Source organism: Cydia strobilella, chromosome 7 (assembly GCF_947568885.1).
Source record: "Cydia strobilella chromosome 7, ilCydStro3.1, whole genome shotgun sequence".
Taxonomy (NCBI): Eukaryota; Metazoa; Arthropoda; class Insecta; order Lepidoptera; family Tortricidae; genus Cydia; species Cydia strobilella.
This window is the reverse complement of record NC_086047.1, coordinates 9,447,284-9,464,801: the sequence shown is the minus strand read 5'-3', so window position 1 is coordinate 9,464,801 and position 17,518 is coordinate 9,447,284. Positions and strand designations below refer to the sequence as shown.

The window sequence follows — 17,518 nt, the reverse complement described above, 5'->3', positions numbered from 1 at the left end:
CCATCTGCGGACTGCCCCGCGCCCCCCGCCCCGCCCCATCAGCGCGTGCGCAACGAGCGACGAGGCGGGCGGCGCGGGCAGTGCACGACCTACAACCGCCGCGGACACTCGTGCCTGAGGATGGATTCCCAAAGAATCCGAAACATGTCGCCAAAAGCGACTAAAAATAATAGTGAGTAAAAACCGTACTGATAAATATTTTACACGAACTTGAATTTTAACCATAGTTGTAAGTTGTGGTACTAACTTACCTAAGTTTCCGGTACTCACCATTTATCGTCTCCTTCCAGGTGATAAAAGCCGTCTGCGTGGAGCCGGTAGCACGCTTGCACTAGCGCCGCCTGGGGAGACCCGGGCTTTACTAGGTGCTCGAACGTGTCCTCTTTGATCGTGAAGGGGATCACTGGCAGGTAGGATGATGCATCGCCGCCAATGAGACACTAAGAAAAAAAATGTTTACTGGTAAATAAAACAAAATATCAGGTAACATAGGTACAATTAATCGAGGGCATTCGCAGTGAACCACCTTAAGGGCAAAAACCGTTTCAACGTCTTGCCGGCGGTCAGGCGATAGCATAAAAGTGATGACCAATAGCACGGCACTTAAAAATGTAGGTGTTGAAGAAAAAGAATTTAGCTCAGGTAAAGTTTATTGCCATTCAGCATTGTCTTTGTGACGACCGGCATTTGCAAACTAAGATAAGGAATCCAAAATGCATCCTCATTGGTTATCTTTATGGGGAGGCGAAGCTTAGCCTGAACAACAACTAATACACTATGGTTTGTCTCATTAACTGCTTTTAATATTAAGATAAATAATCCTAAATGCATCGTAATTGGTTATCTCTATGGGAGGCGGAGTTTAGCTCGCTCGTAAGGATTGGGGTAATTTTTTTCTGAACTGGTTCACCGCCAATGTCCATTATAGTAACTTCGTTGGAATGATTACTTTCTGTCAATAAATTGAATTTCAAACTGACATATCTCGCTGCGGTCAGTCGAAGTGCTAAAAGAAAACTTATTTTTAAGTGCCATGTCTCGGCCTTGATTTATTTTTATATCAGAATAGATTTTTAGCGGTTAGGTATATAAGGAATTGTATAGATGGTTTAAGTTTGCAGCCAAATAAGGCTAAACTGACTTAAGCTTTATTTGGTTGCAAGCTGCCCTATAAATGTACTCGAATTTAAGCCTTATTTCCTTTTACAGTTTATTTCAAATAAATATTGAGACAAACCCTTTGTTATTCTTTAATTTCCTAAAAAAGAGCAGCTAAAATGGGGTCGTTCGGCTTAGTGTAGCTCATTTAAATTAATCGTATCTTCGTGGGACGCGGCTCAGATAACAAAGCGTACTTCATTTTATTATAAGGCAAAAGTAGGAAGAATATTATTTTTATTTTGCTGACCTTTTACACAAAGACATGGTGACAACTGAATTTATTTTGCCCGTTTTTTATTGCATTAGGGTCAGTTGGCCATTTAATCCGTTTCCGTTTAATTTTCTATTTATTTACACGTAACAAAACTTCCATGAACCAAGCATAGGTCGTTATATCTACCTTACCTACCAAAAAAAGTTATAATATTGAAAACTTATCGAGCGAAACTTATCAGATATTCACACATATCGAGCATCATTTTGTCTTTTCAAAATCTCAATCATAACGAGTACAAACAGGAAAGAAATCCTATATCTATTGAGCAGCGAATCGATCGCAATGCATAGAGAATTAGGTCGTTAGGTTGAACAATCACCAGAGCTGCGTGAAGTAGCGGAGCGGTTCCAAGGGAAAATCAAACAAAAGGAACACCAACCGAAACGCATCAATTGGAATACATCCTCGTATCACCCCACAGACTCACGCATTCTGATAGAAGCCTAATATGTACAATATGTTCACCTGTACACGTATCGGCAGGAGAGTTGAGGTTAATGACTACACACACACAATACACACTACACAGAGTAGGCTCTAATCGTAAAAACAGTATCCAATGAATGAGTGAACGTGACTTAAGCGGACGATATTAAACTAAAAAATAAAATAAAAACTTGAAAAAGCTAGCAGTTGGCGGTTCAACTTTCTATCAGTAGGTACGAAAAAAGAATACTAATTTCAAAAAAATCCCTGTTATTACATGATTTTGTTGTTGGGTGCGTGACTCCAATTTTAGTACCCAAACCTATACCAGCAACGTTTTTTGATCAAAAATGTGAACAGAACTTTGGGAACAAATCAACTTGTTTTATTAAAAAATCTTATAGGAGGTGCAAGCGCATACTGCCCTCCCTTAGAGTTGGTCAAAGAGACGCCTAGTCTTAGTAAGATGGCATATAGTCGAGAAATTGGTGACCTAGGGGTTCAAGGCGTTAGCCCGGATTGCTAAAGACGCCGGTTCGAATCCGGCCTTCACCAGGCTTCGTCACTTTTTCTTTAATAGGTATATGACCATCTATTTCAGTTTACAAAAATGTGAACTTACGAGGAAGTAGCCAGCCTTGGAAGTATTGTTACAGCAGCGGATCTCGTCGAGTAGGTATCGTAGCAGCGCCGGGCTGTTCTCGTCGCCGCCGTCGGTGCCGTAGTGCATGTCCAGGAACTCAATCTAGAACAAGACGCTCGTTTGTACTGTATGGACGCTGCGTGATAGAGGAATATTACTATATATGTATATAAATACATATGTATCAATATTCCTCTATCACACAGCGTCTTACGAAAGCGAACAACTCACGAACGCGAAGCGAAGCGGCGCGGCGGGCCTACGGCGTTCGTGTTCGCAACGAGACCGCCCCCGTAGGACACTTCTATAGGTAGGTATCAAAGGATTGATTCACCCCGCGCCGCATCGCTTCGCTTCGCGTTCGCGTGTTGTTCGCCTATGTAATACGCTGCGTAATAAGGGTACTTATATAGAATAAAACTATGAAAACGGATTATATCGCGTATATTGAATTTATAATACATCCCGACGTTTCGAACTCTTTACAGCGTTCGTGGTGGTTCGTGGGCTGTAAAGAGTTCGAAACGTCGGGATGTATTATAAATTCAATATACGCGATATAATCCGTTTTCATAGTTTTATTTCATGAGTAACTATCGCGGTAACCGAAGACAATATTAGGTACTTATATAGATGAAGAAGGTAGTTATCGCCTAAGATATTCAAAATAACTATTTAAAGGTTCCTTTTTATAGTTTTACGTAAATAACTCGTAAACGATGGCCCGTAGCAAAAAATGTTCTTTTACATAGTTACATATTCTACATAGAATTGTCTACAAAAAGATTTCGTAGGAACACTAAAAAGATTTTAGAGCGGGAAAGTTACCTATAATCAATCTTAAGATCGTTCTTTTTAGTTTTTTGTGAATAACTACCGGCTACTATACTACTTTGTTACCGGGCTACCGCCCATAGCAAAAAATTGTCTGTGACGTAAATCATTTGTATAAAATGTCCTAATAGATTTAATTTATTTATATATTAATAAATATACAGGATGCTCCAAAAATATTCCGTCAAACTGACACTAGAGATATTAAATGATAAAACAGCCTGCATACCTCGTGAATGTTAACTCTCAAATTAACTTTGAGGGCTTTCCAAGTGAATACCGGCACCGTCACTAACCGCCAGTGATAAAAAACAGCAAAATTAATCATTACCTAAATCGGTTATAATACCTAATTCGAAAACCGTGCAATTTTTACTGAGGTCATGTTAAGCTGGTTTGGATGATCCTTTTAGGGCGTCCTACCTCCAGTCCTGACATCCTGTAGATTTATACAGATGATTTACATATAAGACATTGTTTTGCTGTGGGCTACCGTTTACTAGTTATTTACGAAAAACTATAAAAAGGGGCCTTTAAATCTGTTAACCGTAGATTCGTTTTGGAGGTATTTTCATTATTAATAAAAGCCTTTAGAGCATCAGTGTAGAGCCGTTTTCAAAGGCTTTCATTTTTTACTACCTTACCCGACCCATATCCCTGGACGGTCATTTATTAGATTAGTTTACAGTTGGTGTCAGTGGATTTCGGTACAAATTGGTAAAAACTTTAGCAAAAATGTAACATATAACTTTTCAACCTAAGATGCTAAGATGGTCGGTTTTTTATCATCTGTCATCATGCCTGTCACGTTCTAACAGGTATGTAAGTGGGAAAGTGACGCATTACATGACAAGTGATAAAAATGTGATATCGCCGCTGTTCACGTATTTTACCTGCATATACTAATCAGAATCTCGATATTATTAAAAGTTGTTGGCATTTCAGACGAACAGTCAGCTGCAGAGATAGTTGACTCCCCCTGCACTGACTGTACCTATAAACGTCCTCCCCACTCGACTGAAGCCACTGAATGCAATTCGGCGCAAAGCGTCAATCCGTTTACGAAAGCGGAGTTTGGCAGAATTCGGTCGACAGTATCTGTCGCCGGTGACTGCGCTCGTCGGCAAATAAGGCTCGAATCACACATGCTTTACAACTTTTGTTTGGAGTTGTTGGGACGTGTTCGAGTGAAGCCGCGGTGCTGAAGTGTTTATGTGTTGGAGGGTTAGTTTATTTAATGCAGTTTGGCAAAGTTTACGAGGTACTCTGAGGAGATGGTTAATTTCACGTTTCATACAACTAAAGTTTTGCCAAAAAGTTTAGTTTTAAGTTCGTTAGTTTTAAATACTTCCGATTTCCTATTCTTCGTAAATGTAAATGAGATTGTCAAGCCGATTGTCAATGTACTTGAACTAGAAGAATAATAAAGGCAGCATTCTGTAAATCAATAAATGTTTGATGTTGGATGTTTGATTCAGCAAACTACACTAAACTCGTCTTAAAGTTAATGCTTTACGTGCATGATAAAATATTGTAATTATGTTAATAACGTGTGTGCAACAGTAATAATTAACTGCATTTAGCTAGCATGTTATTATGTTATTAAGCCTGGTATTAAAACAATAACATCACGAGCTTATAATGTAATTTAATAAACTAAATCAAAAATAGATAGGGATAGAGAGATAGAATAGATAGAGATAGATATTGACCGGGATATAGACCGTGAGTATTATTTTTATCAAAACTCTAAACTCTCAATCAAAAATACCAACGAGTAGCCATACTGCCTGTACCCTGTACTTAAATCCCATGACTACATCTGTTACTATAAGCTGAACAAAATGAAGTCTTCGGGTCCCAAAAATACAACACGTACGCCACGCGATGCGGGCATTTTCAAACTAGAGATCTCGTGATCCCTAATCTGCGTATTGACACGCAACAAAAGACAATTTTCAGCCATTGTCATACTTTTACATACGTAGATCAAATACATTTGATTGTACGTGTTGGTATATGATGAAACAATATAGAACAAATGGATTTTAGTAATTCGACGCATTATTACCTATATATTATGTTTATACCAGAGGTGAGGGCAGTAAAACATTTAAGATACAATGGCAAAATACTCCACGCAGGGCGGTAAAAATATTTAAATTAGGTATGTCTAATAAAGTTAAGACGTCCCTTAATGAAGACATTATAGGCGTCTATACATTTTGTTCTATTTTTAGTAACAATATGATCATTTAATTATGAACACGTTATGGTTCTATCCAACGACATCCCACGTCATTGCGTTAAAGCGAAAAGAATAATTCATCACCACTTTACGTACATAGGGTAGGTGCCCTATTTTTTTCTAGTTTTTATTTTACCACTTTGTCGGCTGTCTGATTTGGATGATATATTTACATATGTATAACCATGCTAAATTGCAGCTTTCTAGCACTAACGATCAGGGAGCAAAGCCTCCTACGGACGGACAGACAAACGGGCACGGTGAAACTATAAGGTTCTTAGTTGACTACGGAACCCTAAATAATATTATGAAAACCGGATAAGTGCGAGTCGGACTCGCCCACCGAGGGTTTCGTACTTTTTTGTATTTGTTGTTATAGCGGCAACAGAAATACAACATCTGTGAAAATTTTAACTGTCTACTATCACGGTTCGTGAGATACAGCCTGGTGAAAGACAGACGGACGGACAGGCAGTGGAGTCTTAGTAATAGGGTCCCGTTTTTACCCTTTGGGTAAAACCCTATAAAGACACCTCCGTTCATATAACTATTTTAGAAGAATTCCAAAATTAGTTCAAAGGTTTCGCATTATATTTTATAACAATCCGTGTTGAGTACACCTACAATTTCTTGTGCCATATACGTTTGCAGAAGACAACCGCAACCAAGCCAAAGTTCTTTGTATCAGTAACCCTTCTGGAGGTTGCGACTTATTCGGGCTTAGTTGATGTCTAAATAAGTATACTGTACCTACTTGAATAGAACTCGAGAGTTCGCTAAAATGTGGAGGCAGCCATATAAATTTATGTACCACCTCTGTTTTTGAGTCCAACCTTTTTCTGGCCCACTATCAGCCGAATGTTACCATCATGCTTAACACGATCCGCAAACTTTAGACATGTATTTCTAATGTTAGTTTTAACTTTTGACTAAATAAATGCAACAAAGGATAGGATTTTTCAAGGGACATGATCAAAAAAGTACAATAAGTAAGATACGAGTATTTAGTTATATCATTTAATGTCAATGCCTTTCATTGACACCATGCGCGTGTTGCGCACTTGCATGTGTGTTTTAAGTCCAACTGGTTATTTTGCACTTTTTATTATTATTTATGTATATTATTATACAACAACAACTACGTGACGAATAACAAACGATTCGTATTCAAATTCTTAGTACTTACCTCGATGTACCGATCGTCGTATGTTGCTTGCAGTTCCGGCCCCACCATCTCCAGGATCTGACGTCTCTCTTCGCGAAAGTCTGAAAACGAAAAAAATGTGAGAAATACTACTAGACTACGGCAGCGAATCTTCAACTATTGTACCCCACCATGTATAATCTATAAGGTAACAACTGTAAAAAGACAGTGGAGGACTTGTTCAATAGCTTAGAGTCTGTTCAGAAAGTGAAGCGTCGTGGGATTTGAGGGCGTTCCAGTGTTATTTTGTGATTTTTGCTATACTGACAACACTGTTACGTAAATATAGTACGACACATCATCTTGACACTTGAATTCCGTTGTCCCGACGTTTTTGGCACGGCCGCTGTTGGATAGGCAACCTAATTGTTGGATAACCTACTAATTTTCACGGAAGTTAAATTGCGTAATCCAACTGTCATTTTAGTACAAAACCAAATAGTCTAATTTAGGTACTAGAGTTAGACCAAGATAAGTCTGCAACAATTTTGATAGCACACGCAGTGCAAGTGTTATTTAATAGAAGTCCTAATTTGATAGAAGTTTGACGTTAAAATAACACTTGCACTGCATGTGCTTGCTGCAGACATATCATGATCTAACTACCTTATCTTCTCAGTCCAACACAACAGTCATTTTATTATAAATTCAGATGGGTAGATTGGGTAAGAATTGGGCAACATGTCTTTTTTGTACTTGGGTTATAAAAAAGTACTAGGCATTATTGGGATCAGTCCGGTTCCCTTCACTTACGATACTTTGCTTCGCCGAAAAATTATTACTAAAAGTAAGGAAAGGACACTTAGCATGATCTGCATGATTCTTAATTGTAGTACATTGACCCGCCATTTTCAATCTCTATCGCAAGCACATACATTGTACAATATTCTTCGTGCTTAGCGTCGTTAATTTAAACATGAAATAATTGTGGCACTGTAACTAGCACTGCAAATATACAAGTATACAAACATAAAAAGAAATATTTTAACTGAAAACCTTGTATTAATGTTTAAAAATTTATGTCTCAAAAAGAATGCTACAATTCACTTCATGGAGAAACTTCATAGAGAAACAAACAATCTTAATATAAGATCGTATATTTACTCACTTCTAAAAAAAATATATAATTATGCATAAAATGGCAAAGTATCAAAACTGTTCGGCAGTTATTTTAAAATCCCGAATGACCTGTATACATGTGTAAATTAATATATTATGAATGAAAATACTTACTGAATTTGGGTCCGAGACTAACTACTTAGTCCCCCTAAGTAGTTAATAGTAAATTGGTAATAATACTAATGATTTAATATGAAATACATTACAAATACATTGGTAAATACCCGTGATAGCGGACAAACGTTCGGTGACTTTTTGTAAGTCGATAATGGGACTTTTAGCCGCTTTTGCTCTCTGACAAAATCGTATTATATTAAATATAATTTCCCTCGTGGAACTGCTTAAGGTTTTACCCCGTATCGGCATTATTTTCACAAATAAATCGTGGATTTCTTGTATTATATACGCAAAGACACATAAACGACATAAGTTTGTTTACTTTTCACAAGACAGGTGAGGTTTCAAAGGTTTGATTGCCATATAAAATTGATAATGTTAGTTCCCGTTTCTGCCACGACGCTTCACTTTCCGAACAGACTACCATGTTTTCGCGCTATAAATTCCAAGTTTAAACTAATATTCCAATGTGTCACGGCTGGTACAATGGTAGTATTATTTATTACGCTTAATGTTAATGTTACCCAACATTTTAATAAATATATTATCGGGCCATTAAAGATAATAACGTAATGATCATATCAGAAATCGATCGATATAATTGTTATGATGGGGCAAACAATAATGTTTATGACTTAAGTGCTTAGTAATAATAATAACAACAGAAGAGATAATATTGAATGAAAAGGAATGATATCCCCGTACCCTTACCATGAGTCTATCGTTATTCGATAGCGCCTGCGTAAGTTTACTAGCTGTAGCTTGAGTGTGGTGTACTTAATACTCTGTGGCCTTGCGGCCGTGACCAGGCCCCACGCTATATACCTAGTACTGTACTGTACTATTGTAGACACAGGCAACGTATATTGCTACTTATGTGTGTGCAGCTGTAGTTACCCTATAGAGAGTGTACCTACTGTACCAATGCATACAGAGGCAAGTAGGCAACGTATATCTTGCAGGTGCGCGGGCCTGACCACTTGTGGCACATAGGCAGCTGTGGCAAGGCGCTGCGCTATAGAGAGTGTACTGTACCATTGCAGACAGAGGCGGGTACGCGACGTGTGTCCTGCAGGCGCTCGGGCCGGGCCACTTCTCGTAGTTCTGCCTGTGGGCAGCTGTAGCAAGGCTCCGCGCTATAGATAATGTACTATACCATTGTAGACAGAGGCGACGTATATATTGCAGGCGCGCGGGCCGGTCCACTTATCGTAGTTCTGCCTGTGGGCAGCTGTAGTAAGACCCCACACCATAGCGAGTGTACTGTACCATTGTAGACAGAGGCGACGCATATCTTGCAGGCGCGCGGGTCGGGCCACTTGTCGCAGCTCTGCGCGTGGACGGCTGTTGTAGCAAGGCTCCGCGCTATAGATAGTGTACAATACCATTGTAGACAGAGGCGACGTATATCTTGCAGGCGCGCGGGTCGGGCCACTTGTCGCAGCTCTGCGCGTGGACGGCTGTTGTAGCAAGGTTCCGCTCTATAGATAGTATACTATACCATTGTAGACAGAGGCGACGTATATCTTGCAGGCGCGCGGGCCGGGCCACTTGTCGCAGTTCTGCGTGTGGCCCTGCAGCGCCTGCAACACGGCCGGCTCCGGCGCGCTCATAGCGACGCTCTACCCACCGCTTGAGACGACCCACCGCATTCTGTTGACAACAATTCAGTTAAATGTCCTGTTTTACAACCCGAAGTAAATGTAAAGCATGAAAATGCGTATTATAAAAACGTGTGAATTTATTTGCGAATTCTATATTCTATAAACTACTTATCTTGTATTTATATATTAATCTGGAGTGTGCTTTTAATTAAGCACAACTAACAATATTAGGTAGGTACCTACTATATTATACTAAAGGTATATTCTTTGTATTAATAATTCGAAAGACGACGTAAACTGAGTACCTATATGAGAATTTTTGTATATATAAGTTGTCAAATCAAATCGATAGTGATGATCAAAGTGGCCAAATAACTATATCGGAATATGTACATCCTTTATTTATATGGTAGCAAAGATATGTTACGATATATTTGGCCTATCTATTTATTTGATGTTAAATGTACGTACCATAACGCTCCGCCATTTAGGGTCCTAGCTAAATTGGTTGTTCAATACTTACGCTATGGAATGTCCCATTAGCTAGAACCCTAAATAAATGACATAACAATGACGGACCGACCGGACCGTGACTGTACAGAACAAAAATACGAGTAACAGCTCTAAAAATATCTTTTATCTGTCCTCTTTATTGGGAACGAAATCATAACTTATTTCTGCGACGGAGTCGGCGACGGGTACGAATCCCGAGTAGAGGAAATATTCCCAGAAAATAATGCGTCCAGACAAATGAATTCAATATGCTAAAGAAACTTTGATTGGAACAAACCTTCTTACTTAGCATAGTTATTATTATACCTATCCTTTTTAGGACACTTTCTGTTGAGAAAGACAGATCAAGGTATAATATATGTTGTTTCCCTCTACTAAGGAAAGCAGATATGTGGAAGGATAGATTTAATAATCCCTTTAGGTAACATACTTTAAATAGAATTCCATACATTTTTCCTTTTTAGGGTTCCGTACCTAAAGGGTAAAAACGGGACCCTATTACTAAGACTCCACTGTCCGTCTGTCTGTCTGTCACCAGGCTGTATTTCATGAACCGTGATAGGCAGTTGAAATTTTCACAGATGATGTATTTCTGTTGCCGCTATAACAACAAATACTAAAAAATACGGAACCCTCGGTGGGCAAGTCCGACTTGCACTTGTTGCGTTTGTGGAATGTTCGAAAAAGCTAATGAGGACGGAATATGAAACGCAATATTTTAGTTAGTTCCACGAAATCTATTACCATACCATTAATAAGATATTAACAGTTCTTCCCGCTTAAATTAATTCCGCAGAAACCCGTTTTCACTAAATGGGTAATTATAAAAAATAACTGCTACCATCAATACATATTTTTGTATTGATGGTAGCAGGAGTATTAAGTAATTAGTTGCGAGTATTTACTCCCAACTAATTTTCTAAAACGGGGCCTAAAACCGGGACAAAGCCATTTGCCATAGCTTTAGTTCTTGCCATTGTTTCCCAAATATCCTTAGTTAGCCTTTGTGAATCATAAATGGGATTAAGTGGGTATAAATTGGACTAAGTTTTGGACTTAAATCTGACATTAATAAGGGTAAGTAGGTACTCGGCCGGAAGTTTTCTTTAAATGATGATTTCCTAACGCTATCGGAATATTTTAGAATTTTTATTTATTCCTATTTCATGACAAAAGTTACAAGATAGACTAAATAGTAGAATAAATATTCTTAAAATAAAAAGTTAGCAAAACAACAGTAGGTTAATGATAAATGGTATGTATTTACGTCTGAATATACAACTTGATCATGTCGATGTTTTGTTATATCTCATGCGACAAGTCTTGTGTCGAGAACCTTTCAGATTATCATCGTTAACAAATAAATCACGCGTAGCTCCTCATTTTCCGAACAACGTAATAACTTTGGTTTGATGTATTAGTTCATTTAGTTCCCGTCGAAGTCTTAAAGATCGTCTCATTTGAATTCAGTTTATTTTTCAAAGTTTCAAAACTTCGTAACTTATTGCATTATTAGTTTGTAGTTGAAACTTTCATTCAATGTATAATAATTTTTTTGCGAAATGGATAGGTCAAAGTTTTTCCATAAGGTAAATATCGTAGTTTGGAGAAAAAAAAATGAAATTTTATACTTTCTATAATGTAAGTTTACGTAAAAAAAACGTCAGATAAGAAAGTACTTTTTATTATCACCTAGTTATTTTCGGCAAGAACATCTCTTACCTGTCTTCTTCGTCATAATAAACATTGTCACCGATTCATAGGTATACCAAATGTGTGCCCTATCGAATGCCAGGAAATGATTTTTGCATGACTACTACTACTAGGGCAAGTTATGGTAAGGGCTTGAAGAAATATTTGTAAATGTTAAGGTACTAAAACAATCTACGAATGATCTGCAAATTCTCCTTAAAATAGAGTATTTGACAATTGCTTATTAATGGTATCAATCGATCAGGTTTGTTTTCAAATGTCTGTATGGGGAAATACAATGTAAGGAATCGAATAACATTATTTTTCTCCTATTTGTAAGTTAAAAAAATTACATTTTGAAACAGAGGTATTTTTTTTATTCCCGTATATTTTTTAAGTTTCCAATTTATTGTGATAAATTGCTAATTTTCTATATTTAGTTATAAAATTCTACATGTGTCAACAATCCTATTCACCAAACAACTTGTTATTTGAACGGCCTAACGATTGCGCAACAAACCATAAATGCATAAATGAAAACAAATTGGATTTACTCACAAATGGAGGAAAGGGACTGACGATGACGGGCAGCTGGTGTCCGGGGCCCGGCTTCATTTCTAACTCTACGATACGGCCGGAACTAAAAATCATGCTCATTTATGTAAATCACATGCGGGTCCAGCCTGCTGCACTGATTGTAACATAACATTTACAATTCGTTGCCAAAATCCGACGAATTGATTTGCTATACCTACTCTTTGGTAACAATACAATAATCCTTAGCTGCTTGCTTATGCTATTTATGAAACAAACACATTTTTATTAAATATATTTCTTGAAATCTCCAAATATAGCGCTGGTAAACCAAGGTAAACAAAAATGTTAGTTGTTAGTACTTAAGTTTACTTTGGTTTTTATTTTGGAGTAATTTACAAAACTGGCTAAATAAATTCATGATTTTTAATAATGTCTGGTTTGTTTGTTTTTATTTTACTTATGTAGCTATTTTAAGTGTCTGTTGCAAAATTTCATCATCTGTTTATAAAAACCATAATACTGTAACTTTTATTATCCCTTCGATTGTGTATTCATTACCAATTCAACCCGCTGCCGAATAGCCGCTACCATACAATCGATTGTATGGCGGCTATGGCTAGGTTCGTGTGACTCTTAAATCACAAATAATTTCCTTTGTTTTCTTAAAAATAGATCGACTAGTAATACTAAAATGATAACAGTTCCGCGCAGCTGGTTTTACACAAAGGCGGTCTAATCAAAGGCGACACGCCGAGTGTATATTATAGGTATACCGGCCCGTAGAGACTATTCAGGCGGTGAGATTTATAAGCCATACAATATACTTAAGCTGGCCTTAATGGCATCACGCAGGAACCGCTTTTATTACTGGCACACGTTTAAGTGCTTTTAAGTTAGACTCACCTACCAGTATAGGCCAATCAAATTGGATTAGAAAAAGCGTTTTGAGAAATTAATTCCTAGCAAGCTGAAAATCCTTTTAATACCTTAATTTGGTCCTAAATGCATGTAATCCGAGTTTGCGCAATCCCAGAAGGCTGTGCATAAATTTTGGGAGCCTTCGACATACATTTTTCCTTGGATTGCCAAACTACTCGATGCAGAAGAAGCCCATCACCAATTACAATGGCACTACCAGCAAGGTTTGGTTGATCAAAAACTGGTGAAAAGGTGTTTTTGAATTTTAACACGATCATACCAAAAATACAATTCAAAATGGCGGACATTTTTTACAACTGACTACGTATTCATATTAGGGTACTTTTGGAATCGTTATCTATCTATTTTCATAATGATTAGAGCAAATTTTCTGTCGGATGTGCCGTTTTCGAGCTACAAGCAAAAAAAACTAAAAAAGAGCAAAAATGTTTGCACGCCCGGGATTGCGCAAACTCGGATTACATGTACCTATTTAGGATAAAATGAAGGTATTAAAACAATTTCCAGATTGCTGGGAATTAATTCTTCGAAAAAATCTAATTTGATTGACCTTTTAGAGCAATATAATATATGTCGGTATGTGACAGAACAGTCGTAATGCACGCATACTTGTACGTTTTTAATGACTAGCGTCAATTTAGCGATTTTCCACACAAAATATCTGATACTCATTTTGTATAATGTCTGATATTCTCCTGAAGTTGTGAGCCCCGGGCCTATATGAGCATCCTTAAATTCCTCAATAGCTGCTCACGTAGAGAAACTATATCGCTCGCGTGAGCTTTAATTCCGCTACGCTACGCAACAGCTTAATTACAGTACCAAACCATTGTTCTCAAACTGTTGAAATGATGACTTCTATATGAATTACATCCCGAGTTTCATTCTGTAGTACAATGAACAATGAATAAGTAGATTAAGTAGATAGAAGTTTTAAAAACCACCAGTCTCCTGGGTCATCATTAATGTCTTTTGGGTCACCAGAAAAGTGACCTAGGAGAACGGTGACCCAGAAGACATTTAAAGGAAAAATAACAATCTGTTGTACTACCCACAAAAACATTTCAATAAATGATGTTTCTAAAGTATGGACACGAAAAAATCTGATCGTGCATGATATGGTAAATCTTTTAAATGAATGAGGATTTTCAAGCAGCACTTATTTTTAATGATTTGTAGATATCAAACTACATAATAAAATACAATCATAATATATTATACGTTAAGTTGTTTGTGAGTTTCAGCATTATATATTCCACCATACCTATGTTTTTTGAACAGCGTTTTCAGACAGTATTTACCAAATTTTCCTGTATTTTATCTTATTTTATTTTGAACTTGATATTTCAAAATATACCCCATTACATCGTCATTTTACAAAAGCTAACATTTTTCTAGTCGACTTCACTCAGATTGAGATAGTTCGGCGGTGTTTTAATTATCGCGTATTTGCCTTTTTTTACAGAAAAATGCCTCCCATATAAAAACAACTTTCAGTGCTTGGAATAGAAAGTCTTCCTAAATACAATTGTAGCAGGAAGCGAGTGAAGATGATCAGAAAACGCTGTTCAACAAAATATAGGTACGGTGGAATTTATAATGCTGAAACTCACAATCAACGTTATATTATGATTGTATTTTTATTATATAGTCTGATATCCACAGATCATTAAAAAAATACTGCTTGAAAATCTTCATTCATTTAAAAGATTTACCATATCATTCATGCCCAGATTTTTTCGTGTCCATACTTTATAATATGTTAGACTCAGAATATATCTAATTAGCTTCAAAATACCATAAAAGAAATGAATTATACTTAATAATTTTAGAAGGAAACACTGTCTGTATACTAAATACTAATATCCAGAAGTAAGAAGATAGAAATAATAAATTATTTAATCTAGCAGGAATTTTTCGTCTATGTGCGATAAGAAGTATTCGGTCTACACGTGCCTAACGTAAATAAGTAATTTTCTCCGGCACATGCCAAAAAACGGGATGACCAACAAAAATACAATTTGAACTTATAACGGGTTAAAGGATAAAGAACTGAAATAACCCAAAGGACACTCGACGAACGTGTGTAGCGGAGAGCGGAGCAAGGGAGGACATGCGTAGGGGACGCTTGATACGTGACGAGACGCACCTGCGCCATTATGAAATTGCGCTCACTACGAGCATGGTTGTCACATCACGGTTCAATATCAATTTAGTAATGCTACAGTCATTCTGTATTATCATTTAACGGTAACTGTTTATTCACTGCTTACGGTTTTTACAAAAAATATGTCAGTTAATGACAATTATTTAATAAGAATCCGTGGTTTCCTAGTGAGTATTGTATTCTTTTGTCCGAACCAAAGAGATGAGAAAGGACGGGTGACTAAACGAGGTCTGTGCTCCGTGGTTCGAGTTATCCGAATGTTGTAACTTGATTTGTATTTATATTTCTTAATTAATAATCATTTATTTTTAACTCTGTTCAAATAAAAATGTTCAATATTCGTTATTTAGTATTTAATTAAAAGTTTAGTTAAATATGAAATCACATTTATCGGGTCTATCGCGAATTTATTTTATTACTCTTATTTACCAACGACGACCCGACTTTCGACGACTTCGCGATAGACCCGATAAATGTGATTTAATATGTGCTCAAAGCGCGAAGGATTTTAAACAGTTAAATATGAGTTAAAAAGTTGACAAAAACAATTATTTATATTCCTTTTGTTCATGGTCCGATGATGTGGTATGGGTATAACATTATTTAAAGCATGTCAAGATTCATTGCTTGCAAAAGAGCAAATTGTATCTTGTCTGGTTTTTCCAATTTTAATTTACATACATATTATTCAATGTGTTAACATAGCATACCTGACATGAATCTGAGGTTCCCAGACAGACCGCGTTTTAGAAAATTATGGGAAATATTCTAATTTCGAAATTACTTTAGAGAGAAAGACTTATGTGGAGGTGAGTGTTCCGTAGAAAACTTCGACACAAAAAAGAAACAATCGATTTCGTTATATGTAAAATAGTATTTTATACAATCGTGATATAATAGAGAGCTTTTCAGTCGAGTACCGTGTTTAAGCAACGAAGCTTGCTGAGTTGCTTAAGTTAAGGTACGAGATTGAAAAGCTTGATTATATCACTATTGTATACAATACTTTTTCTACGAGACAAAAAATAATACTTTCAACTAGTAGAATCATATAGGTAAACAAACCAAAAGTATACATCTATACGCGAGCTGCCGCAGCCCGCGATACCTTCATACTCGTACGCGCCCCGGCCGCCGGGCCTAGCGCCCCCGGCGGGTTGGTCAATGACACCTCCTCGTAACTCATGAGGCCCTGGTACCTGCTCCTTGCTAAATTCAATTTTAAGACAGTTTTTTTATCGATTTTGGCCACCGTAGCCTATGGAGACTAACAAGCAACGCTAAGCGGTTTTCGTAGGGTATGAATGTTGCTATATGAAGGGTGTCACATGCGCGTTTCTGACTTATGAAGCAATTGTTTCTACTCCAACATAAAATAAAATGTTTTTGTTGGCCAACCAATCATTTAAGCAGATGCGACGCAGCGTGTTTAAGTAGGCTAATTTACATTGAATCGAGTCTCCTTAAACAAGAAATATTTTATTGAAATGTATGAAGTTCTATTTTCAAAATTTTTATACTTGACTAAACCGTATCGATAAAATTCTTATGCTTGAGTCGGAAGTGCCATAGACTATCCAACGTTGAAAAGAGTAAGGTTGTAGTGTTGCATATGAAGTTGTAATACACAGATTATACTCGACGAGTAGAAAAAAAATATTTCATTTTGCACCATCACCGTAAATACAACACACTAGCGAATATAAAAGGTAATGCTAAGTACTAGATGTTGAATGTTATACCAAAATTTAGCTAAATGGATAGAAAATGAGCCATCCATTATAAAAAGCGGAATTTAAAAAGATATTAATTGTATGACAAGTATGACAACTATATAAACAAACGCATTGACATTATTTACAAAAAATTGTAAAGTACCCAATTGAAAAAACCAGCCAAGTGCGAGTCGGCCTCGCGTTCCAAGGGTTCCGCACATTACACAATTTTTAACAATGTATTTTTTTTAATATGAAACGTGAGTGAAATATCTTTAAAAAACCGGTAGGGGTCGGATCAAAAACTAAGTAATTAAGTCTG

At 36.9% G+C, this 17,518-nt stretch overlaps 1 protein-coding gene across 1 annotated transcript in view; it reads right to left on the bottom strand.

Annotated features, from left to right (window-relative positions):
• LOC134743148 (protein qui-1) overlaps positions 1–17,518 on the bottom strand; it is a 133,796-nt gene that overhangs the window by 67,410 nt on the left and 48,868 nt on the right. Inside the window, exons 2-5 of the mRNA XM_063676492.1 lie at positions 9,531–9,682; positions 6,776–6,855; positions 2,487–2,609; positions 271–440 (exon numbers count right to left, since the gene is read on the bottom strand). Of these exons, the coding sequence (XP_063532562.1) occupies positions 271–440; positions 2,487–2,609; positions 6,776–6,855; positions 9,531–9,642 (485 nt within the window). The 5' untranslated portion in view covers positions 9,643–9,682. The remainder of the gene's footprint in view (positions 1–270; positions 441–2,486; positions 2,610–6,775; positions 6,856–9,530; positions 9,683–17,518) is intronic.